This window comes from Carassius auratus, chromosome 6 (assembly GCF_003368295.1).
Source record: "Carassius auratus strain Wakin chromosome 6, ASM336829v1, whole genome shotgun sequence".
In the NCBI taxonomy this organism is placed as follows: domain Eukaryota; kingdom Metazoa; phylum Chordata; class Actinopteri; order Cypriniformes; family Cyprinidae; genus Carassius; species Carassius auratus.
The window spans coordinates 5,449,505-5,475,358 of NC_039248.1; the positions used below are offsets into that span (position 1 = coordinate 5,449,505).

The following is a 25,854-nucleotide window of genomic DNA, read 5'->3' on the forward strand; positions in this document are numbered from 1 at the left end:
ATGTTCTTTGAACATAAATGTTACAGTTAATGATAGTTTTTGACATTATTTTACATAAAAAATTTTAACCAGATATATTTTGCAGTTAACAAATAGTTTTGTTTTGATTTTGTGGTGGAAATGAGTGGAAAAGAAAAAAAACTTCTGCTGCTTGTGTTGTATACTGCTGTACATTGCCAATATATAAAGGATATGAAAATGTGAAAAGTGTATATTAAGAGATTATTTTTTTATTATAAGTCAACATGAACACGTTTCCATAGTCCAGGCACAGCTTCTATAATTTAAAGTGTATACAATCCTATAGGTAGTGAATATTTGAATGTAAATGGATTCAAGATTACGAGAAATAGACAATAGTAAGAGCCATCAGGTGTATGGTTATATAATTCCTTGATTATTAATGGAGACTGACTACAGTATCCGCCAAGCTGCCCCTCTACAAAATAAAAATGTAACCGTAAAAGTGATTTGTGATGCGTTATAGATGGCAAAGAGCCAGAGACTCTTCTGTTGGCCATCGCACATGAAGACACCTCACCTTAGTGGTTTGATGCTGAAAGAAGAACATTGTTCAGTGTGTATTTGTAATCTGAGCTTGAACTAAAGTGCCCTTAACTAAAACACTTCAATTAGGGCAGTGCTAATTGCAAAATTTGCAGCTACTGGCAGTAAATGAAAGAATCTAGATAAACATAGCATTGTGAGTGTTTTTGAAGGCTAAATATGGATCAAGCAGCAGTTTTTCGCTTAAAAAATAGATTTTTTGAGTGGGTGTAAAGGAACAGCCTGATTTTCAACACATTATGGAGAATAAAGTGTCAGTTGCTGCAATGTGGTCACATTGAGATTCACTGAGTCAAGGATAGTGTGTAGTGTTGCTAATAAAAGTTAGACAAAGCACTGCGAGTTACTTAGGGAAGCACATTTTTACATCAGCTCTACACTGTATGATGATTCATGAGGTAAAGTTTGAACTATAGCTACCCATAGGTTCCTGTGATTGTTACTGTATATCATATTGGATCTGAATAGCTACATCAATATCTCTGATAGTGAGAAGAATGTTCTACAAGACGTCTATCCCAAGTACATATCTTCTAAACAAGTGGCATCACAGCTGGACATTCTGGACATGGTTTAAACATGAAAGAACATATGAAACAACTCTTAATTTTCCAACCAAATGAAATGCAACAGCTGGGAATATAAATCATTATTGTAGGCTACTCTTATGCAAGAACATAGGTTTGAACACTGATTTGCTAGTGTTTTTCCTGGAAGATTTATTTCTAAAGAAGAAAATGAAAACAGCAGTTCATTTAATTCACTTGATTATTCAAGACTATAGGCATTACATGACATGTCGATCCCACATATTATCCAAGAATAGTCCACTCAAAAATGACAATTCTGCAATCATTTATTCATTCTGCGTGGCAAACAAGAAGGCATTTTGTGAAATGTCTGCAGTGTTTTTTATCCATACAATGGAAGTCAATGGTAATCAAAACTGTTCTTCAGTTCATTCATTTTACAGCAAGCAAAACACATTTGAAACAATGACAGAATTTTCATTTTTTGGTCAACTATCTCTTTAAAGCCATTTTTCGTACAATTCCAAAATAAATGAATAAATGTCAAATGACAGTGACAACCTAGCGAATGTTGTACATCCAGGTATTCTCACTACACAGACCTTACATTTCAACAGTTGCAAAATAATTTCTTATTATGTGATTTAGGAAAACAGCTAGTAAGATTTGGCTGATATGTCTTTCCCTATTGGATGCATAAGGTCTTATGTTCAACCATTTCTCTCACATTGACAAAGTTTGGTTTAGAATCTGTATGTTCAAAAAGACTCACTTGTATCTAACAGTGAATTTCTCATTTTTCTATGATAGGAATCGAAGAAAATCCTTCTGTTATTGTGTTTTTTGTCATTGTTGTACATTTACATGTGTGTGCTGGAACAAGTCTCTTGCGTAATATCTCTGCTCAGTTACATGAGGCTCTCAGTTATGTGAAAGTGAGGAGGAAGTGTTGTTTCCACGTCGATAGAACATATCTGATTCTGAGTTTGTGTGTGTGTGTGTGTGTGTGTGTGTGTGATATAGAATGTATGAGTCAGAGCTCATCAATAATTTACAATCACACATTAAAACATGTTTGATTCTACTGGAAGAGAGGCAATGCTTTCCACAAGCTACACTCTTCTCTTGAGCCACACCGATCTTTCTCTAAGTGGCCGTGCCCCCTCCATCCTTCTCTCTTTTCTTTTCTATTTCACTCCCTTGCTCCAGCTCCCCGTGTCTCATCTCTCTTACAGTGGCTATATTTGTTCACACGTTCTGTACATCTATCTCCTGTGTCATCCCTGTTGTACGGCTTTCAGATGCCACTTTCGTTTTTATATCCTCTCTTATTTCATTTCTTTTCTTCTCATCCTCAATTTCCTGTTCTTTGCACTTTGAGCCACGTTATTCTGTTGTTCAATTTTTTTTTCTCCCAGTCCCTCGTTTTATGTTTATCACCTCCTGATCAGTTGTATGGATGGGCAGGATGGCTAAGCATTCAACAATAGTTGAATACATAAATGTGGTTAACCATATTTGTGTAATACTATACTACAAAAAAAAAAAAAAAAACTGGTGAGAAACTCAGTGACGTTGATATATTAAATGGTTAAAAAATGACATTAAATAGATATATAATGTTACAAAATAATAATAAATAAATGCTGTTCTTTTGAGTTTTCTTTTCACCTTATATAAAAATGTATCATGGTTTGTACAAAAACATTAAGCAGCACATCTGATTTCAACACTGATAAGAAGTGGAACAAAATCAGCATATTAAAATGATTTCTGAAGGATCGTGTGACAATGGAGTAATGATGCTGAAATTTCTGTTAAATATGAATAATATTCCACTATTTAATTGTTTACTTTGTTTTCGATCAAATAAATGTAGCCTTGGTAAGCATAATAAGTTGAAGTATTCTAGAAGCATGCAGTATTTCATATTAAAGTCTCACAGTAAAGGCCCTTTCACATGGCTCACATCAGTTTGCCCAGTGAGTTGAACTCTAGGAGCTATTACCTCCAGCAGCACACTGCGTGCCAGTCAAGCGCTCTTAATGCATCACTCAGAGTACAAACAATTTAAAGTGTGTGACCTTTTAAAGTACAGCCAGTGATTACTGGAGAATCCACATGATGAATGCAATTACAGGTCTGATGTACGTGATGTTTGCACATGCTTTATGAAACTTTATAAGGAGTCCTCAGTTTCATTTTATTCAGTTATATATATACCTTAATATTTCCAACAACAATCCAATTCATGTAAATGTAAATTCATGTGAATCAATTGTCTGTGAATACTTTTTCTCATTCTGCAGTGGCATTAAATCAATTCCTATACCCCGCTTCTATTCTAAGCTTCAGCTTAAATACATGATTTCACTGTTTACTGTGTGTGCCCTCCTGCTTTCATGGTACATGCAGTAACAGCCTCATAGAATTGGCTTTTCGTAACTCTATCTGCAATGCTTTTCATGTGGTGGTCAAAAGGGCACATGATGCTCGCATTGAAGCCTTGATGTGAGTCATATGAAAAGCTGATGTATGAAATGGAAAACCTGCATACCATTTTCTGAATACAGCACAGTATACAATGTAGTGCATTGTATATTATATATATATATATATGTTTGTGTGTGTGTGTGTGTGTGTGTGTGTGTGCAGTATTCTGCAAACATGGAGAATTTGAAAATAAATCCTTGGGAAAGAATTTTTTTTCAGTTTGATCAAGTAAATAGTGAATACTCAGCTGAAATGGAGAGAGTAGTATGTTAGACACTGTAAAAAAAATGTTTTGCAAGAAATAGTATTTCAATCTTTCTACTTTTTTATTTATTTTTGTGCTATTTTGCATTTAATTTAATTGGTTACTTGCCATTAATTTGTAAATAATTGTAAAATTTACTAGCAATTTCAGAGTGAATTATTATTATTTTTTTCAGTGTGTGCTATTCCAAACAAAGAGCTTACTATATTTAAACTGTATCCCAGAATCCAATGTGCTTACTAGACCTTGAGGAATGGATCTGACTTTTTGTGTCTCATCAATTTATCAGACTCCCCCAAAAGAAGACATTTTTACATTTAACTGGATTTAAAATGAAAAATGTTCCTGATATTAACATGCAACTTGGTAAGGTCATGTGAATAATATAGTGAAATGCCTACTATATTTCACTTAAACTAGGACAGACTAGCTGCTGTCATCTGAACCAAGTATGAGAATTTTGGTATGTGCGGATGTGATCAGACAAAGCGAGATATGAGATCATTATTGTAATGCTCTGTATTAATTAGAGATGAGTTGAAAATACTCACCATCATCCCCCGATCCAGAGCCAGCATCTGCAAAGCAGAAAACAGAGGTCAGAAACACAAGTGTCATGTCCATTCAAATGGATTTAGTTCTTTTTTTGAACCGATTCTAGATGCAGCTTACAAACAAGAAGACTATGTATTTGATAATTAGATTGCACACTCATAGACACAAAAGATGTTTGTCTACAGCACTGTGGCAAAATCATTCATTCACACATCTAAAAACCCTTATGGTGAAGCAAGTCACTGCTTCTGCAGATTATTTGCATTAAATTGAAAATTCTGTCATCATCTACCAAGCCTCACATTGTGTCGAACTTGCATGATTTATTTTTCTTGTGGAACACAAAATGAGTCTTATCAAAATTTCAAACGCTTAGTGATTACTGGCTGACAGGTTAATTAGAATGGGATTTGAACACTGGCCCTCTTTGCTCATTTTGCTCACAAAACAAAACAAAACTGTAGTTTAAAAAATGCTGTAGTTTAGCTGAGTGATAATCAAATGAAGAGGTGCAAATTGATGCTAAAGGGATACTCTCTTCACAAATCAACTTTATGTAAAACTGTCCCTTCATTGGTCAGATGGTCACGTCCTGTAACTGGACAGTTCTTGGCCAGAAGAATCTTCAGATTTTTGCCTAGAATGTGGGCTATATCATACGGATGTGCATGCTTAGATTAGAAATACATGATCATATCTAATACCATTCTCCTATCTTTATGGCTTTTCGCAGCATCTGTGTCTTGCACAGAAGCAGAGGAGAACAACAGAAGCAATATCACAGATGCCATGCAAAATTAAAGTCTGCATGGCACGTGCAATTCTCTCTTAGCCTTATTTATATAAGGCATTAACAGACACTAAAGCACACCTGAGGCTTCTAATTGCAGAACATTTCTAGGACCTAAACTGAGCTTTTATGAGCCCAGTGGATTAAATCTGTAGAACTGAGGACTAGTGGGCGAGAGAAAAACAACTATAGAGGGAAATGTGTACATTAGAGAGGAAAGGGAGGGTGGAAAATAGCTTGGCTGTCACCTCACTTCCCATTTTTAACACTTATAAATCTGCCCTCCGGCTGCATCTGTACCTCTCAAAATATAAATAATGGAGTTCTCGTGGATTCATCTGAGGTGAAAACAAAAAGTAGCCCCAGATAACTCCACTTTCTCTCTCTCAAGTTCAAGGGCACTGCCGCTATGACTAGACTGTACCGTGCTCTCTCGCTCTCAGTCTTTCTCGCCATCCGCTCCTGGGCTCGACGGCAGCTTTGGGAAAATCTGACATTCATCAATTTGTTATGATGGAGAGGAGCAGCTTATAGCTCTGTGCCCTCCCATCAATCACCCCACCAATTATTCCCCGCCCAGAACAAATATAAATCTTCGTTTGAGATGGCCACAGGAAGGCAAGGCCTTAATGTGTTATTCCTTTAATTCCAAACTGTGCCTCTCCTGCATCTGTGCAGAAGTACTTTTCTTAATAAGCCTTTTTGTCTTGTTTTTTAGTAAAAGTATCTCAACCCCACTAAGTAAAGGATAATGTACAGTCTCACAAAATAATTAATTTAAACAATATAAATTATTCTACTAATAAAATGTGTTCTAGAGATGGCAAACAAATAAAATGAATCAAAATAAAATAGTTTTTAATTAAATTAATGGAATCACACCATAAAGAGCATAGGAAAAATCAACATACATGAATGGAGAAACTACAGCCAATATATATACATGTCAAGATGATCTGATGAAGTTCAAACTGAACATCAGAATGGGGGAAAATGTGATTTAAGTGACTTTAAATATGTTCACACTGCAGGAAGATTTTTTTTTTATTTTGCTCATATATGTGACTCAGTTATTCAGGTATGTGACTTGTTTTTATTTCATGACATTGCACAAACCACATTGAATCTGATCTTTTTGATTCTGAGTTGGTCCACTTTCATATATAGTCTTAAATCCAATTCAGGGCAGTGTGAACAGTCAAAAACTTTTACATCACTAGAGCGACATTCGTCATTATTCCACACTGGCAGGAGATTTTAGATACGGGTGATCACTCTGTAAATGTGACAAACAGTTGAGTAAAGAGTTGGTGAAGTTGTGTTATCAGTCCGAATATCCTGCCCCTCACTCAAGAGGAGTGTGAAAATAGATTTTATTTATGAAATGTAATGGTTTATTTAAAAAATCCAGTTGCCAAATGCATAGGTTTTCTAGTATTAAAATGATGCTATACAGCAACAATTTAAGACAGTCCACTTCACAAAGTCACATTTCAATTGTTACGTCCGACACACAAACTAATAATGCATCACTACTGAGTAAGTTAAAGGTATGATGAAATAATTTGTAATGCTTTAATGTTTTGTTTTATTCACTACTGCCATCTGTATTTGCTAAGTACCTTTCAGTATGTTAATTTACTTAGAACACATTTTTCATTCCCCTGCGGTACTTTTCCATTGTATTTCAAAGTAAATGCGCTACGGATGTCTTTGAATATGTTTGCATGCCGCTACTTCATGCTGTCTTGTTATCGTTCTTTAGTGCAAGCGGGTCAGTTCAGGAATATCATTTGTTCATACTGGAATCTGATATTGGCCACATTTAAAAAGGACAATGTGAACAGCCATTTAAAAAATCTGATCTGAGAAAAAAAGAGCACTAATGTTTGCAGTGTGAACATAGCCTATATATGTTATATGGTTGGTGCCAGAGTGGCTGGTCTGAATATTTCTCAATAACTCACTGATCTACTGGGATTTTCACACACAACCATCTCTAAGGTTACAGAGAATGGTCCCAAAAGAGGAAATATACAGTGAGAGCTAGTGTTATGGGCACAAATGCCAAGTTGATGCCAGAGTTCAGAGGAGAATGGCGAGACTGGTTCAAACTGATGGAAGACCAACAGTAACTCAGAGCTATGCAGAACAGCATCTCTGAACGCATAAGTCAATCTCTGAAGCAGATGAGCTCCAGCGGCAGAAGACCACACTGGGGGCCAGTCCTGTCGGCTAAGATCAGGAAACAGAGTTCATGGTTCTCTTAACATGATTTCTTGGATTTCAATTAATGCAAATCTCGTTGATGTGCAATCTACCAGAATAAATTATTTAATATGAGCCAATCAAGGATGGTAGAATATTTTCATACTGAAACTGTAGTATACAGCATGTGTTGCATGGAACTTATTGAGGCAATGAAATGTTGAAAATAAGTACTATTTACTATCTGAGAAGGATAAGAAAATGGAAAGACATGATGTTTAATGTTCAGATATATTGGTATTTGTTGAGACTGGTTGACCATTGTGGTGAAAGTAAAAAAACAAACAAAAAAGCCAACACTTTTTTTTATCTAGCTAGTACAATGTTGTAATTCAGTGATGTGACGTAAAACATGAACCTGTTTAAATCAATCCTGTCAGGGAAGCATATAAAATCACTTTGAGAATATTTTGCCTAATTGGGTAACATAAAAATAACTTCATTGCATGATGTTGCAGTTATGTGAACAAATTACGTTTGTGTCGATTCACGAGGAACCAATACACACATGATTAAATCATGTCAATGAATTTCAAAAACAAGACAAAATACAAGAACAGATTCAAGCAAGCTATTGTGCAATCTCCTCTTCTTCAACCTTTCGCACTTTCTCGTGTCCTCTTTCCCAAACTTCATGTGTCCCCTGCTGGGTCACAGGCAACACAAATAGTCTAAGCTATGCAGATGAGGCTGAGGTCGTTCATATTCATGAGGCTGTGGCTTTAATGAGGGACTCAATTACAGGTTCACATTACTCTGAACCTGTCACACTTCTGCTGTCTGAAATAGAAGAGAGAGACAGAGGCTGCATGTATTCAGCATCTCATTTCTTCATCTTCAATCCGTGTTTTCGTTCTCCAGATCATTTCTTGTTCCCTTTGCTGATCAGTCCAATCCCCGCTGCAGTCATGATCTTCCATAATTAGCCAAATTATTAGTCTGGGTCGGTCCTTCTGGTATTACATCAGACTGTCTCTCTCTCTCTGCCCGTCTCTCTCTCTTTCTCAAACTGCTCTGTGGGGAGCGTCTAGATGTTCTGATGGATTATCCTAATGATGACTTTTCCGATTCCATCTTCCTGCAGCGTTGCCCCTTCCCCAGCACACACACACACATATATACACAGAGGGTCTGATTTATAACTACATCCCCCTATCTTTCTCTTCTTTACAAGCAATGGGTGATCAATTTGAGAGCACTGTGACCTGTGTTTATTCTGTCTCCAAACACACACTCAGATTTGTGTACCCCCATATAGCACACACAATGATTTGTGGTCTGTGAGGAAATGTAGCCCACTTTACTTGACACTGATTACTGCCTTTGCCTCTGAACAACCCCACATCCCTGCATCACACACAGACAAACACAGATGGCTGTGTTCTACCATGATGGGGAATCTACGTTTTACATTGTACTGTTTTTGCTAGATATGCTTGTATTAACGAACATAAAAGCTACCTTCCTTGAAAACTAGTTTGTTGTAAACACATCTAATGTCCCCCATTTAAAATGGGAATTGTGGCCTGTTCGAAATCGCTTCAGTTCAGTGTTGAAAATAGCCATTTTTAATTGTAGCATTTAAATGTGTCCAACATTCTGCGTTATTTTCCTGCATTATGAATATTTAATGTTCTTTGAAATTGCGAGACACAATACAGTGTGTCTCAAGACTCTACAGCATGGCAGGAAAGTAAATTATATTACCTTATAATCTCAATTGTTATATAATTGTAGTTTTGAGCCATTTAACCACATCACCCAGGATATTACAAAAAAAAATAAATAATAATAATTCTTCAATTTATGGGAAATACAGCAATGTTTAAAAGTATGGGGTTAGAAATATATATATATATATATATATATATATATATATATATATATATATATATATATATATATTGTATTCAGGGCCGTGCACAGACCTTTTGAGGGGCATGTGCTGAAACTGAAAAAGGGCACCCCCCCCCCTTTTTATATCAAGATTATTTAGTAAGCCTGCATAAAAGGAAGAAATGGTCACATCTTCATGACAAATTCAATAACACAAAATAATAAGTCTCAAAAGCTTTAGATTTGTTCACGATTAATAACAACCACAATAATAATATTAGATAATTAGATAATATAGATAAACAGGGTTTTAAGGGCTTCTTTAAACCTAATTCAACAGCAACCTTCTGTGAGCCATGTATCTGGCAAAAATCTTCTACTGTGGTGGACCAGGGATGTTGGTCTCTTGAAGGTCTCTTATTCACTACACTTTCCCTAAAATAAGCCAGCAATGAAAAAATAAATAAAAATAGTGTGAAAAGTACAGTTGCAGTGAAAAGCATTTCTGAAGGATCACGTGACACTGAATAGTACTGAACTGGAGTAATGATGCTGAAAATTCAGTTTTGATCACAAAAATAAATTACATTTTAAAATATTCAAATAGAAAACAGTTATTTAAAATTGTAAAAATATTACACAATATTACTGATTTTGCTGTTTTTTGGATCAAATAAATGAAGCCTTGGAATGAATCATGAATTACATTCTGCATGATAAAATATTAAGATTTCAGTGATCTTCTGTAATTTTTTTTTAGTTACTACTACATTACTGTAGTAAAACCATGTTTTACAACATTTTATACAGAGAGTATACAGAGAGTATACCATAACATGATTAGCCTAAATGTTAATAAATTAAGTGTATCAGCAATCATAAATCAAAGAAGAATTTCTTAGAAATATATGTTATCTAGGTGACGAGGATCACTCGTCGCTGTGTAAGTTCCAGTCCGAAACAGCGGGGGGAGCACCTGTTATGATTTTCCGATGGTAAAAACAAATTATATGTTGTTGTATTACTTATTAATATATCGTTTTTGACCAGCGAATGTGTGCAAATGTGATTTTTTTTTCTGTCCGTCATTAAAACGGCGACGGCGCCTGCCGCTGCCGGGATCACATTACATTTTCATCTAGTTTACAAACTAGTTTTTTTTAGCTATATAGTCGGAGCACTCAGTTTTTCCTGTGGTAAAATGCATTTGGCCAAATTAGCATTTTATAAAAGATGAAATGCAACTGTATGCACAGGCTGTGTTGGCTATGTATTGGCTATGACTAGATGGCAAATGCTAGCCCTCTCTCTCAGGCGACGTCAGTCAGACATCAAATAAATAAAATATGAGCCTTTATAGATTTAGTGTTTAGTAGTACTTATTCAAACAACAAGATATTTATTTACCCTTCGCAAAACTTTGTTCAGCTCAGGTGGTGTCTACTGTGCGGCTGCTGTGGAACTTCAGTTAATGAATATAGAGGGGGCGGAGTTATCAGCTTACTGACAGCTTGAGGATCGAATAAGATTTACACAAGCTCGTTTTAAGAACTTTAATTTGGTAAAACAGACAGACAGGCGTAAAGGGTGACCAATAGCATTGATTAAAAAAAAAAAAAAAACACCACCAAAAAAAGGGCACTTCGGAGTGTAAGGGGAAAAAGGGCATGTGCTCTGCACAGGTTGAGGCCTACCTGTGCACGTGCCTGATTGTATTTCAAATGAGTCTCAAGCTCACAAAGGCTGAATTTATTTGGTCCAAAATACAGTAAAAACAGTAATATTGGCAAAAATATATTTACATTTATTTATAGAAGCATTTCTTATTATTAGCAGTGTTGAAAACTTAATGTACTGCTTAATATAAATGTAAAAAAAAATTGGAAAGTGTGATTCTGTTTTCAGGATTATTATTTGTATTTATTATGAATAGAAAGTTTTAAAACAATGCATTTATTTTAAACCTTTTTTTATTGTATAAATGTATTTTCTGCCATCGGTTTAATGTATTCTTGCTGAATAAATGTAATAATTTATTTTACTGACCAAAAATCTACTTACATGGTTTAAACTACCATTTAAATGATTCTTATCTTTGTGGACACACACACAAACACACACTAAGCTAATTTATTTTGATATTAAAAAGTATATATATTTTCTATACAACCTACAACTTCCTCATTTAATAAAATATGTCAAAAGTGGGCTAATCTAGAGACAGAGGACAAAAAGAGGACATAGAAACTGGACCAAAATACTTTGTGTGTGTGTGTGCGTGTGTGTGTCCTCACAGGAAGTCACCTCTAATGTGTAGAAGTGTGTCTTTGTCCATTTGTGTGAGAAAAACAGAAAGAGGTGGAACAAAGTCATTTGCTATTATAGCTGTACACAATTCTGATCGAAATTCCCCTGAGCTTTTCTGAATAGTCTTCCTAAAGCGTTGTCTCTACACTTCAGATAACTGATCAGATTATGAAGAAAAGGCAAAAGAAAGAGACTGAAATGAGATAGAAAAACAATGGATGGAGGGAAAACAAACAAGAATCGTTTCTGGTATTAAATGTTATTTAAAGATTCAATTTCAGCGAACATTAGAGTATCAGTATCTTCAGCGGTGACTGCTGTCAGTGCTGTGCTCTGTTTCTCTTTCTCTATAATATTGTACCAGCAGGTGAGATAGGCTGGAATTGGCTTCCATCACACTGACAGAACGTCAATCAAACTTGCATCTAAACTGTCTCCATAAGCAAAACAAACTGTAACCAGCATAAAATGTCTTTGCCAAAGTAAAACATTTTTAAAAACTATAGTTCATGTTTTTCATTAAAGGAACACCCCACTATAAAAATAAATAAAATAAAATAGGCTCATTTTCCAAATTCCCTAGAGTTAAACAGTTGAGTTTTACCTTTTTTCGAATCCATTCAGTCGATCTCTGTGTCTGGCGATAGCACTTTTAGCTTAGCTTAGCATAGATCATTGAATCTGATTAGACCGTCAGCATCTCGCTCAAAAATGACCAAAGATTTTGAATATTTTTCATATTTAAAAACTCGACTCTTCTGTAGTTACATCGTGTACTAAGACTGACGGAAAATGAAAAGTTAAATTTTTCTATAGTCTGCTCATAAGAGTATAGTTCCTATCCATATTGGCCTACAAAATTGCAGCTTTTCATTTTCTGCCTATCTTAGTACACGATGTAACTATAGAAGAGTCAATGCACAGACGGCAGATCAGCACGGCGCAAGCTCTGTAACATTGCTCTGTTTCTTCCCACTTTCAGTGCATTTGGCTTCCCATATGTACGGTTAAACACCGGTTCCCTTGCTCTTAGTTGTGTTCTATTGCTGTAGATATTAAATGCTTCTGGAGACAGGGCGGGTACATGCAGCTCATTTGCATTTAAAGTGACGCACTCCAAAACAGATCTTTTTTAGTAGTAATAGTTTTTTTGTATTTTGGACTGAAAGTTCACAGACACATTCTGGGGAACACCCAAGACCAATATAACACATTTCAAAAAGGGGCATAATAGGTGGCCTTTAAATTCTTAAGACTGTTTCACAGCACACACATTGTAACTGCAAAAGCAGGAGAGTCTTGAGCTTTCACAATGTGTTTCTGCTGTATATCACAGAAATATAATTTTCTGTGATCTCGACTGTCACAAACTGTGCTCAGATGTGACGAAATGGCACAATCAAAACCCAAGGAGCTCAATATGATCTCAAACATTTGTCTTTGAAGACCAGTTTATCTAAACAATTCACATTCATATTTACTCTCTTCTGTACATTAAACATTTTGAATGTACAATATAATTATTTAAGCATTAATCTATGAGACAAAGTTGATACTTAAATGAAATACACAGTAATTGACATAGCAATCTCTAAACACTACGTTTTAAGTCACTGATTTTTATTTTTATTTTGTAAGATTATTATATATCCCAGTTTCATAAGTGTCATTATCTCCATTAACATTCTGAACCAACTGTGTCATTTTGTATTTCACCCGACACCAGGTGCATTCGTCACTCTCAGAGTCATTAGGCATTAGTGAATGACTGTTACTTTAGCTCATAATCACTCTTATTTCCTCCGCGGTGTGGCCACAAGTCAGCACATTTAGACTGAACCCGGCTGGATGTTTCACTGTGGAATGTTGCACCTCTGAGCGTCGAGAGCATGTGGACATATCACTGCTCCCTGCTAATGGGAGTTTGCAGTTTAATTTATCTTTGAATTTTTTTGCAGCTCATTGGCAAAGTTCTAATGTCTATGTGTGAACATGGAGTGATTCTGATTTTAACCTTTCTTTGACATACACATACAATTTAACATTTCAAATGATGTAGTACAAAAATATATTTTTTGATTTAACTTATTCATATATTAATGAATTTTGTTAAAATTTAGTTTTCAATGGTTTAATAATTAACAAATTGTACCTTATTGTAGTGTTATAAAAATTTCATTAGAAAAATAACCAAAATTTTAATATTTTTATGAATGATCTTAAACCTTAATGTTCTTCAACAATTGTTAACAAATTATACCTTATCCTAGATGTGTTGGGAAAAGTTACTTTTAAGAGTAAAGCATTACAATATGAAGTTACTCTATAAAAAGTAACTAATTGCATTATTTGGTTAATATTTATTTAAATTAATGCATTATATTACTTTTGCATTACTTTTTGCATGTCATGTGTTACGGTCTCTGTAAAAATGTAATCTGATTACGCAATTTGTGTTATCTGTAATGCGTTTCCCCAGCACTGATTGTAGTATTAGCAAATTATTAGAAAATAAAAAACATAACAATAATTTTTGTTGATCAGTGAAGCTATCTAAACCTCTTTAAAACAAGATCAGTTTATTTGAAAATCAACACTACCATAAACAGGATTTCAGAGAGTATATCTCAAATTAAGTTAATTTTTCTTACAATTTATTCTATATTTTCCACATATAGTTTAAAAAGTTAGATTCATGCTTTTCAACGAGAAAAAAAAAACTATGTTATAAAGCAATTTGATAAAAATACGGTTGTTTAAATATTGTATAGATATAATCTATACTGAAATACGAGACAAACTATTCTGTTTTGTGCAATACTTACCCAGTATTAAGCAGAGATTTGAGATTGAACTTTGATTAATAAATGCTACTAAATGATTGTTAATTGTTAGTTTATGATGCATTAACAAACAGAACCTTATTGTAAAGTGCTAATGATTTTTAGAACCTTAGTTTAACAGGTGCCATTGAGATGTTCAGTGGCACACACACACACACACACACAGGAAGGACAGTCACCTCTACGACACAGGGACGTACCGACAGGACAGGCTCCCTCTGACGCCACCAGCACCTCTATCTGCAATTTACAGGCATCTTTGCGCAGGAGACAATGGTTCTCATAGCTCTCGCCATTAGATCCGCACACTGGAGCATAGTCACTGCTGCACTGTAAAAGGAGAAAGAGGCACAGGTGTCACAGATGCATGTTTCTGTAGTAAATGTTTAATGGTCGGATCAGATGAGGACAAACTTTAATTACATCTGCATTTTGAAACACAAGACACCTGTTTGGGTGTACCTGCATGCAAGTAGTGAAGAGTGAAAGAATGGCTGCTATTACACCCAACCATGACCCTTCAGCATACACACACACACACAGAAGACCACTGGTGTCATTATGGCCAGCTGTGGTGTGGTGTCTGGAGGAAACAGGTCACCCAGAGGCAAGAACGCAGAAGGTGAACTGGTTTCACTCGTATATCAACCACACAGAAGCAGATAGAGGTTATTTACATCAGCCATTAAACAAAAGGTCATCCATCTATCTGAATACACACACGCACACACAACTGACACACAGCAAACACACTGTAAAATCAGTGGAAACACACACACGCACACCAAACACATAACTGCTGACTAACGGCCTGAGGGAAAAAGAGAGCGAAAGTGAGAAGGACAAAACCGAGACACAGGAGGGAGGGTGACTCTTTGAAAGTTTGAAATCTCAATTGTGATTTATAAATCCCAGGCAGCCAGCCATAAATATCGGAGAAGGTGATTTAATGAATCCGAACACGGTGAATATGTCTGAAACACCCACTGATATGTATTTTGCAGTGATGCAGGTTGGACTTTTTTTTTAAGGCAATGGAAATTCCATTTAAATTCCAGTTTGACTAGTCACTATTAGCAGTAAAAATAAACTTTTATTCCTTTCCACACAAATTATGATTACAGGGCAGATTATTGATTAATTTATACTATGTTATAACCTCAAAACAACTTTACCATAGAGCATTATTTGTAAACTAATACATTTTGAGGTTCTCATAATATAACCCTTCTCCATATGGTATTTTTGAGAAAGTAAACTTGCTCTGTAGTCCACCTGGTACAGCAGTGCACTTGCGAGTACGAGTCCTGTGAAATATGAGTAGCGACAAAAGAGTTCAAAGATTTGTAGAAGTAAACTAATACGGCATGGATCCTTCAGCAAATGTGTTTTTATCTCACGTTTGCTATTGTTAATACTCTCAGTTTGGCTAATGTAGGGCTGTACGTTATTTCTAAATGCAACAGAGCATTAACCTTTAAGCAACATTCAAAACTGTCTTGATACATTCAGTTAGATTCATGTTTATGTGTTTTGGATAAAACTGAACACAGTTTTTGTGGCACTCATTGCACAATTCACTTTAGGAGGTTTGTCAAATATGCCAGAATCAGTGTACCGTAATATCATTTTGCAGAAATCATTTTTCCAATGAGCCTGAGTTGACAAAGTTCCATCATATTTATAATTTTTTATTTATTTGCTTATTGGTACTGATTCATCAACTGATTCATCAAAAACTACTATAATACAGTAAAAAGCATATTTTGTGTAGCTTTTATTTACCACTACTAATTATTATAAATAATCACTTTCATTTAGGAACTTAAATCTTGTAGTCAAATCCTTTAGTAAATTAAGTGCTTACTAAAAACGGCTTACTCCAAGATGATTTCATATTATTTCAAGTTTATTTTTTTCATAATGTGGTGATGTCATAATGGGCAAATCTTTTGTAAATCTAGTAAAGACAGTCAAACACATTCAGGGCGGTTTGTGTTTGAGGGTGTGTTTGGCCTCTGACTTTTTGACCCCCACAATATACATTTTATTTATAAAAATATACTTGAATTATTGCTGGTGAATTACATGATTTGCAATGCAAAGATCCATACTGTATACCTTAATCTCAGTTGTGTAATTTAATACAGAGTGAGGCAAAGAAAATTAAAACAGAGCAAATTAAGAAAATAAATGAGAAAGAGGAAAGATTTGCAGGTGGAGGCAGATACTACGATATCAACAGGTGTGTGTGTGGATGTGTGTGTGGGTATGTAACAAAATTGGTTTAATCACTGCACTTAGCATGAACACATGCACAAACACACACAGGCAAGTCAGTGAGGCGAATATATGGATTTTCTAAAAGAAAACACATCATTGCTTTGAAGCTGAGACTCAAACCTTTATTATCTATATTAGTGGAAGAAAAGAGAGAGTAAAAGAGAGCTCCAACATGTGATGAGCAGTTGACAGAATGGCGAAATTAATAAAATACTGAGTAAAAAGCTGTAAAGAATTGAAAGGCTGAAATAAGAAACTGGATTCTATAGCCAGTGAAGGATGAATAGAGAGGAAGGAAAGATGATATAACTGCTGTTTCCTCATACATCTTCAACCAGCAGCCACTTTTTGACGAGGATATTAAAACATGTCATTAAGAGAAATTCTTTCTTCCTGTTCTTCCATTTACTGTAACTGCTCTCATCTATCTCTCATATCGTTTTTCCTGCTCTGCAGAACTGCATCCCTCACTGTGTCCTCGCACCCAGAGCGCAGCCAACACCAGGCATCTTTAAATATCCAGTCTCACAGCTGTATGTATCCTATAAATTACTGTATAAAGATCCAGAACTCTAGTAATTACTAAAGGCACAAAGTAGTAGCACTTTACAATAAGTGTTCATTTGTTCATATTAGGTAACGTGAACCAGAAATTAACATTTAGAATACATCATATTTATACTTATCTAATGTACTCTGAACCAACATGAACAAACAGTGAACAATTGTAAGCTTCTTATTAGTCATATTAGTTAATACATTAATAATGTTAAAAGAATTAGCTAAGTTAAATGAGAGAAAATCTAGTTACACTATAAACATTTTAGTTGATTTGTATTTATTTATTAAATATGAAATAATAAAGATTTTGAATTTTGGAGAGTAATTGTTAAATTGAATGTAAAATCATGTGTGTGTGTGTGTGAGAGAGAGAGAGAGAGAGAGAGAGAGTGAGTGAGTGTGTGAGTGAGTGTGAGAGAGAGAGAGAGAGAGAGAGAGAGAGAGATAATGTGTGTGTGTGTGTGTGTGTGTGCGTGTGTGTGTGTGTGTGTGCGTATGATAATAAAAAGTGAATTGTAATAGTTTACATAATTCAGATTTTAGATTAAATTTTTTTCTTGTAATTCAACCTCTAAATATGCTACACAGTATGTGTATGTAGGTATAGGCTATTATGTAGTGTCTTGAATGATTTAAAAATGAAAGGGACTTTATCTCATTTGATTTTTTTATAAGTCAAGTGAGATCCAACTCATTAGATTCAATTTTATGAATGCAAATCAGATTATAAGATTATTTATAACTAATAAATGATAAAGCTTGGTATCAGTGTCAAAACAGCTTGACATGATGTAACACTTAAACACAAAAGACTCAACAGTAATACATTATGACTGAATGAGCAACATTAAATAGATGATATATTCCCACTTGCACAACTGCACATCAATTCTAGACATTCTAGAATTCTATATGGCGTGTCTGTAATTGAAATTTGTAAATAAAGTTGCATGTACAAAACACAATAGTACTGCACAGTTATGACAGACTAAATAAGGATTTAATATACAGCATAAATTAAATAAAAATCATAAAGCAAAAACACGTGATGTTATTTTGTTGTTGTGTTAAAAATCTTTGTTTCAATCAATGCATTTGAATGTATGCACCTGATTTCGTATCATATGGTTTAAGGTGTAAATATATATATATATATATATATATATATATATATATATATATATATATATATATATATATATATATATATATATACATACTAATATATGACTAAACAACTGGCATACAGGATGTTCACTCATCTGTGTCAACTTAAATAACATTAAATAAAGTGCAGTTTCTTTGATTACCTAAAGGGGACACTGTATCTCCTAAATAAAAAAAGCACAAAACATTTCCTGTACCATGAAAATGTTAACGTATGAAAACCGATTCTGATATACTGTAAGTCTCATACATTAGAGATGCGTACAAGAAGATCTCCATATACCTCCAGAGAAATTGCTGCACACAAACTGAACGATGCTGTCAAACACACACACACACACACACACACACACATGATTTATGGGGACATTTCATGTATGCAATGGTTTTTATTCTGTACAAACTGTATTTTCTATCTCCTAAACCTACCACTCACACAAAACTTTCTCCAAAAACCATCATTCTGCATGATTTATAAGCTGTTTTTCTCACTGGGTACCAAAAATGTCCCCATAAGGTCAGAATTTACTGGTATTGCTATCTATGTGGGGACATTTGGTCCCCATTAAGTAGGAAATACACACATATACCTGTCAAATCACATTTGAGACTATATAGTGAGATGTGTTGGGGGAAAAATAATAAGGTAATGCATGAATTAATCAGAACTCCCAGACACCGCTAAAAAGGGGGGATGAAAAAGGAGAGAAAGTGAGAGTGGAGGGAAAAGGGGCTGGGCAGAAGTCGGTTAGCATGTTGCTGTGTGTGTGTGTGTGGAGGTTATGTTACTGTGTTAGTGGCTCCTAATGGAAGCTATCGCTAGCATTATTGAGCTAAAGCACTCAGTCCTTCATATCGCTTCATTAGGACACTGCCAAGGTGATGGCCTCCGTCTGTTGTTTTGTGTGTGTGTGTGTGTAAGAGTATGCTTGAAGTACAGAGAGAGGAGAGGGGAAGAGAATATCAAACACTAAAACTTTCCAGCCATTCATGTGTGAAAATGTGTGTTGGTGTAATTTGTCCTGTGGCAGTCAGGCCCCAAGTGACCATAAATACAAGCAGGTGATGGAAGGGTCAGCGTGTCTCAGCATCACTGATGCTCACACTTATACACACACACACACACACACACAATAAATACTCCTTTTCTTTCGCTGATCTAAAAATATTTCTTTGTTATATAAATTGCATTTCTCTGAATAGTAAAATGATCATTCAAAATTATCATTTAATACATTCTTATAATTGTAAGACCATTTTATATATTTACATTACATATTTTCCTTTATATTATTTATACTCTTTAAATTGTTTTAAAATGCTATTTATACTGTTATACTATTTATAGTATTATTTTATTTTATGCTTTCCGTGTAAAAGTTTCAAATATTTATTCCTATTTTCCTCTTTATTTTTGAATTGTTGATTTTTTTTAAATCTATTTATTTATCCTATTAAAGACTTTAATGCAATGCCTTTTACACTGGTGAAATGACTAACAACAGCCCTTATGTTTTTCCATATTCTTTTTATATTTATAATAAAAAAAATTAAAAAAATTCTAATGTATGTGCCCTTGAATGTTTTATGTCGGTTGCATTTGAAAAGCGTAACTGTGCTTTGCTGAATATTATAGTAAATACAAATTTGCCCCAGCATCCTTCAGCAACCTACTTACATTTTAATATTTAATTCTTATTGTTAGTTAACCTAATATTTAGAAATGTTAGGGTGTTAACAACCTCCTTACATTTCCGTATTAAATTCTTATTGTAAGTTCTTCTAAGATCTTCAAATGTTACTTTCTATTGTGTTAAGCTCTCCATATTTGGAGAGGACACTTTTTTTTACCCAATAGGCATTGTTGATGTGTTAATGTGGCTGATCACATGCTAATTAATGTGTTCATCTAAATCGGGGTTCCTAATTTCTGGTCCTGGAGAGCCACTTTTCCATAATGTTAAGTACTGATTGTGCTCCAACACACCTGGCTTTTTTAACAAACCCAAAGACTTGATTATTTTATTTTGAGTTGGAACTAACTTTGCAGGAAAGGTGGCTCTCCATGATCAGAAATTAAGAACCGAGAACCATGATGATGAAGGTAATGTTAAATGAGTTTTCTAGTACATTTTTATTCCAAAATATCCCCTTTCAGAAAATATGTAAAAACACTTGTTCTTCATCAACAATGCATTTAACAGGAATTTGGACATCATAATTTTCAGTTGAACCAGTTAATTTCCATTTCTGCCATTACTGATTTGAGCTTTTGTGCATGAATTCTATTCTTGTACTGGTTCCTGTCTCAGATCCATTATTCCATGACAGTTACATGCACAGATGTGTAATTTAAAGTGTGTCAGTGTATGTTTTCCAGAGTGTTTCATTTCTAAATTGGAACATGACAGACTCAAAGCCATGCCAGACCAGATATTATATAGTGCTCTGGCACTTGCACATAGCCATTTGATCACACCCTGCAAGACAGATGGCTGGAGTGCAAGGATAAATTAAAGAGAGAAAAAGCATTCTGCTTGACTTTTATGCAGATGGAAACACACTGACATCCACTATACACAGGACATAGGTAGGTATTTCAAATTCACATGAACACTACTGGTCAAAAGTCTGTGACTTTAATTTTTTTTTTTAAGAAATCAAAACTTTTATTCACCAGGGATGCATTAAATGAACCAAAGATTACTTTAAATATTTTTTTTTATTTCGTATAAATGCTGTATGGTTACTTGTAATGCTACTATGACCTAAACCTACACGTGTCAGATTGATTTTTAAGCATCTCACGCCATGTGAGTGTTCTTTTCATAAGGTGCCATGTCACATTGATTAATAGTTCAGTAATTTGTTTTAAACTCTCCCTATCACCCTCCAATATCTCACTCCCAAACATATACTAGATAAATGTGCAAGTGTTTTTTATGCTTTGCCCAGTCAAGTCACTGAAACAATTGTAGTTCCATTTGGTGTTCCTAGCAGTCCAGAAAGAGACTGACCGCCTTCCATTTCGGTCCTTCACTCTCACTCTCTTTCTCTTTCTCTGAGTATGAGGGTTGAATCAATAGCGTGTCAGTAAGTGAACTTGTGCGAATCACATCCATTCATCTCTCTCTTACACACACTTCTCCCAATCCACTCTCTGTTCGGGAGTCTGGAGGGAGGGCAGCACAGCAGCGCCCAACCGCAGGAGTAGGGCATCCCCACACACGCCCCGGTACCGTCTCTCGCTGCGCATGATACTTAACCAATAACCCTCCCCACCACAGCTAGAGGCACTCACATGGCCCCAGACTAGCGTTAGTGCCGCTCAATTGTATTAAGGGCAGAAATGAAAGCAGCGTGACCCTTCTTAAGTGCACAAGGCATCTTTGTGCCGAGCGAGGCTGGGCGATCGAGCAGATGCATCAAAGGAAATCCCCCCCCGCATGCTGCGTGAGCAGACAGATAATGCTATTTACCTGAGTGATGCAGCTTGGCCTGCAACAAGACACAGATGCATGATGTCTGAGCGAAGCCGAGCACTCTGACCGAGCGAGAGAATGTGTGTGTGTTTTCTGTGAGAAGGCATGTGGAGGTGTATTTTAATTTCTGACAGTATGTTTACTCCATGTTTGGTAATGCCTTTAACAAGGTCACACATTCAACATGTGGTGCTAATACAGCATGCAAATGTGTGTGGAGCGCTGATTCCTACCTTAAAATCACAGATGCACGTCACCGTGTCCCCGATTCGCAGACACTCGCCATCAAACTTGCACGTGTTGGTGTCACACAGAAAAAGATCAGTGTCCTGCTCCTCAAACCCTGTCAAGAAACAAACACAAATAAAGGTTATAGATTACAAACAGATATCGCACAACACATGCTACGTACATACTAAAAGTAGTTCTGTTTAATTAATATTGAAATAATGATAAAATGACTGTTATAATTGCTTCTTTCTCATATAATTGCTTCTTTTGAAAATTGGCCATCAAAGGAATAAATCACACATATACATATATATATATATATATATATATATATATATATATATATATATATATATATATATATATATATATATATATATATATATAATAAATACAATATATATACATTACAAAGATAATTAAAATATTTTCATAAATATAAAATATAAATGTGATATCTATAAATCTAGATATATACTATATGTGTGTGTGTTTGTGTATTATATGTTCATGTATAATGTGTAATTTTATACTGAAAAACAGTTATCATTAATTTTATTAATTAGCATTTCACATGTTTGATTTGTTCTTTTTAAAAACTAATTTTACAGACAAATTTAGGCTTGGTTATAAATTGACCATACCAGTGAAATCGGATCACAGGATCTTGTTTAGCGGCCAAGTTTGCGTGTAATGTCTCAAAACTGGAACTGAATGTTTTATAATTGGTTCATATCAGTTCAACATCTCCAGTCTTTTCCCCAAGTGCACCAGCGGTCAGATGAAGCACTGTAGTTCATTAAAACTGAATAAACACATCATTGGTGTGAAACAACCTCACAGAATTACTTCCCCGGGACAAAAGGACTTTTGGTTCCAAGCTGGATAGAGGATATTCAAGCTAAATCATATCATGACTGCAGTTGCAAACAACAGATACTCTGTTATAAAAGCTGCTTTGATAAAATAGACCGTGTCCCTGGTTTGAGGTCATAACAGCCCAGCGTATGAAGCTTACAGCCCTCTGTATAGAATGTGGGCAGGATGTCTCTTAATGGACTGAGGTTTTTTTCTTGTCTGTCAACATAAATGGAGAGTTAATGTAGACTTACAGACATACACCAAATAACCTGTTTACAATATTGCTGAATCGTCTCTCACACTTATGAATAAAAGTAAGACCCAGACGGGTATACTATTAGCATGATAAGGAATGAGACACGTTCCAAAACCCTTAATTGTGTGAAACCTCTCACAAATACACCTCCATATCTGTCTATTACGCACAATGCCTTAAGCCAAAACTGAACTCAAAGGCTTCTCCCAGTAAACACAGAGACATACAGGATGATCCAGGATGAATATTTTATAAGCTCCACCATCTGCAAGTCAAAGAACAGGATGGGGCGAGCTATAACGTTACAACATGGAATCACACTGACCCTTATGAAAAAAGTGCACTTAAGTTTATTTAAAATCCTTAAACTTCATTTTTTTAAACGGATATTTCACGTAATATATTTTATATGAATTAAAAAGTTACATGAGAATACTCTAAAGGAATACAAGTTTTTACATATAGTAAAGCTTCATTTAAATGTGAGTGACAAGAAATAATTGATTGCATTAAAATAAATAAAAATTTCTATTAAGCACGTCGCCTATTTTAGGTTATGCTCTGATGAAAATATGTAAACATTTTACATTAAGTGGTATACTGTTCTTTACTATAATGGCTTATAGTAAACTATAATACTATAATTACTAATGGCTGTCTTCATTATTTTCTTTCATTTTGACAGCAATCCACAAGGGGCCCATAAAGCTTCAGTAATTTTTAACAAATTACTTTTACTTGAACACTATAAAAGTGGGTTGAAAAGCACTCAGAAGTTGAAACTTCTACACATAAGATACACTGTAATACTATTTAAATAGTCTTTAAATGCAACGAAGCTGCAATACATACTGACACAACAACTGCAGTCTTGGTGAACACAAGAGACTTTTTTCTTTGAAATTGTGGTGTTGTATGAATAAAGTATGAACTTGTAATAAAGTATGATTGTGTGATTTGTATAACATGTTGTAAGTCTAATACACAACACAAATAAAAAAGTTAAAATGTCTTATTTTTTCTCATATTTGCTGAGAAAATCATGCTATGCTCAAAACTTTCCAAAGACACAGTGAAGAACTATTTATACAATTGTCTCGCTGGTTGTGCAGAATTATTGGAAAGATTTTGAGATCCGGAAGAACAAAAGATTAAGATGCTGATAAATACAAGAAATTCATGTAGACAAACTGACCTGCCCCCAAATTAACGACAAGAGGAAAGAGAGAAAATAAGATACAGAGGGAAGAGAGTGTGCGCAGAGCACAGATGGGCGGTATGATTTCTCTCGCTGAGATGAGACATGCATAAAATTTAAATATTGCCGGATCAGTTGTGTCTGGCTGTGCAGCCCATCATCCTCAGCGATGGTGCAGACTACTTAGCCGAGACAAACGAGTGGGTATGTGTGCGTGTCTGTGTGTTAGAGAGAGGGAGAGATGAGGAGGGAGGTGGCACAGAGTGATACAGCGGTGCTGAAACAAGACACGCAGCCAAAGTCTCAGGATAAGTAAGTCTGTGAGGAATGATAATGAACCAGAGACAAGCAGGCTGAGTGGAAGAAGAAGACTACACACACACACACACACACACCATATGACACTGCAAACGCAAACACAATAGAGAATTTCTGAGTCCGAGTTGTGTCACTCCAGCACTGGGGTCACTTCCATTTCCATTCATTCCATTCAGAGGATTCAGTGCTTCACATGACAATTCAGCTCTCAGATTTTGTACTTTTAAGCACAATCACCAAATTGACTATAGAGAAATGTATTGAGAACATAATGTTTCATGATTTCGGTTCTTTAATGATTACTTAATGATTCTTAGTCATTTTGAGATACATATATAGTAGTTTTGAGTTTTAATCTTTTTTTTTTTAATTCTAAAAATGCAGAAAGTTTTGTATAAGAGGTTTTGTATAAAATTTAGGGTAAAGAGGATAGAAAATACACAATATAACACCCCATTATGTCCTCATAAAACATGGAAATATGTGTCTATTTGTGTGTGTGTGTGTGTGTGTGTGTGTGTGTGTGTGTGCATGTTTTTGTGACATATCAGGACACAACTTTGTATAATGACATGGGTATGACACAGGTATTACAAGGAGAGAGTGACTTATGAGGACATAACCCATGTCCCCATATTTCAAAACGCTTATAAAACATACAGAATTCAAACATATTTTTTTGAGAAAGTAAAAATGCACAGTTTCCTGTGAGGGTCAGGGTTAGATGTAGGGTTGGTGAAGGGTGATAGAATATACAGTTTGTACAGTATAAAAACCATTATGCCTATGGGTTGTTCCCACTTTTCACAAAAACAAACATTTGTCTGTGTGTACTGTGTGTGTGTGTGTGTGTGTGTGTGTGGTATACCCGTGCCCACATATGAATAAATTATATGTTATGCATACATAATTTGAATGATCCTGCATAATCAGTAAGATAAACATTTCATTTTAATAGTATTTTTCTTGTTGTTTTGAGCATAGCATGATTTCCTCAAGAGCAGAATTCAGTAAATATGAGAATAGCTTAAAACATACAAAAT

General features: G+C 35.0%; 1 protein-coding gene across 3 annotated transcripts in view; it reads right to left on the bottom strand.

Moving 5' to 3' along the window:
- tmeff2b (transmembrane protein with EGF-like and two follistatin-like domains 2b) overlaps positions 1 to 25,854 on the bottom strand; it is a 60,811-nt gene that overhangs the window by 26,158 nt on the left and 8,799 nt on the right. For 2 of the 3 annotated variants that reach the window (XM_026257762.1, XM_026257757.1), the window contains exons 2-4: positions 22,181 to 22,290; positions 14,634 to 14,784; positions 4,407 to 4,433 (exon numbers count right to left, since the gene is read on the bottom strand). In XM_026257762.1, the coding sequence (XP_026113547.1) occupies positions 4,407 to 4,433; positions 14,634 to 14,784; positions 22,181 to 22,290 (288 nt within the window). The remainder of the gene's footprint in view (positions 1 to 4,406; positions 4,434 to 14,633; positions 14,785 to 22,180; positions 22,291 to 25,854) is intronic. The other variant, XM_026257766.1, reaches the window with a different exon arrangement.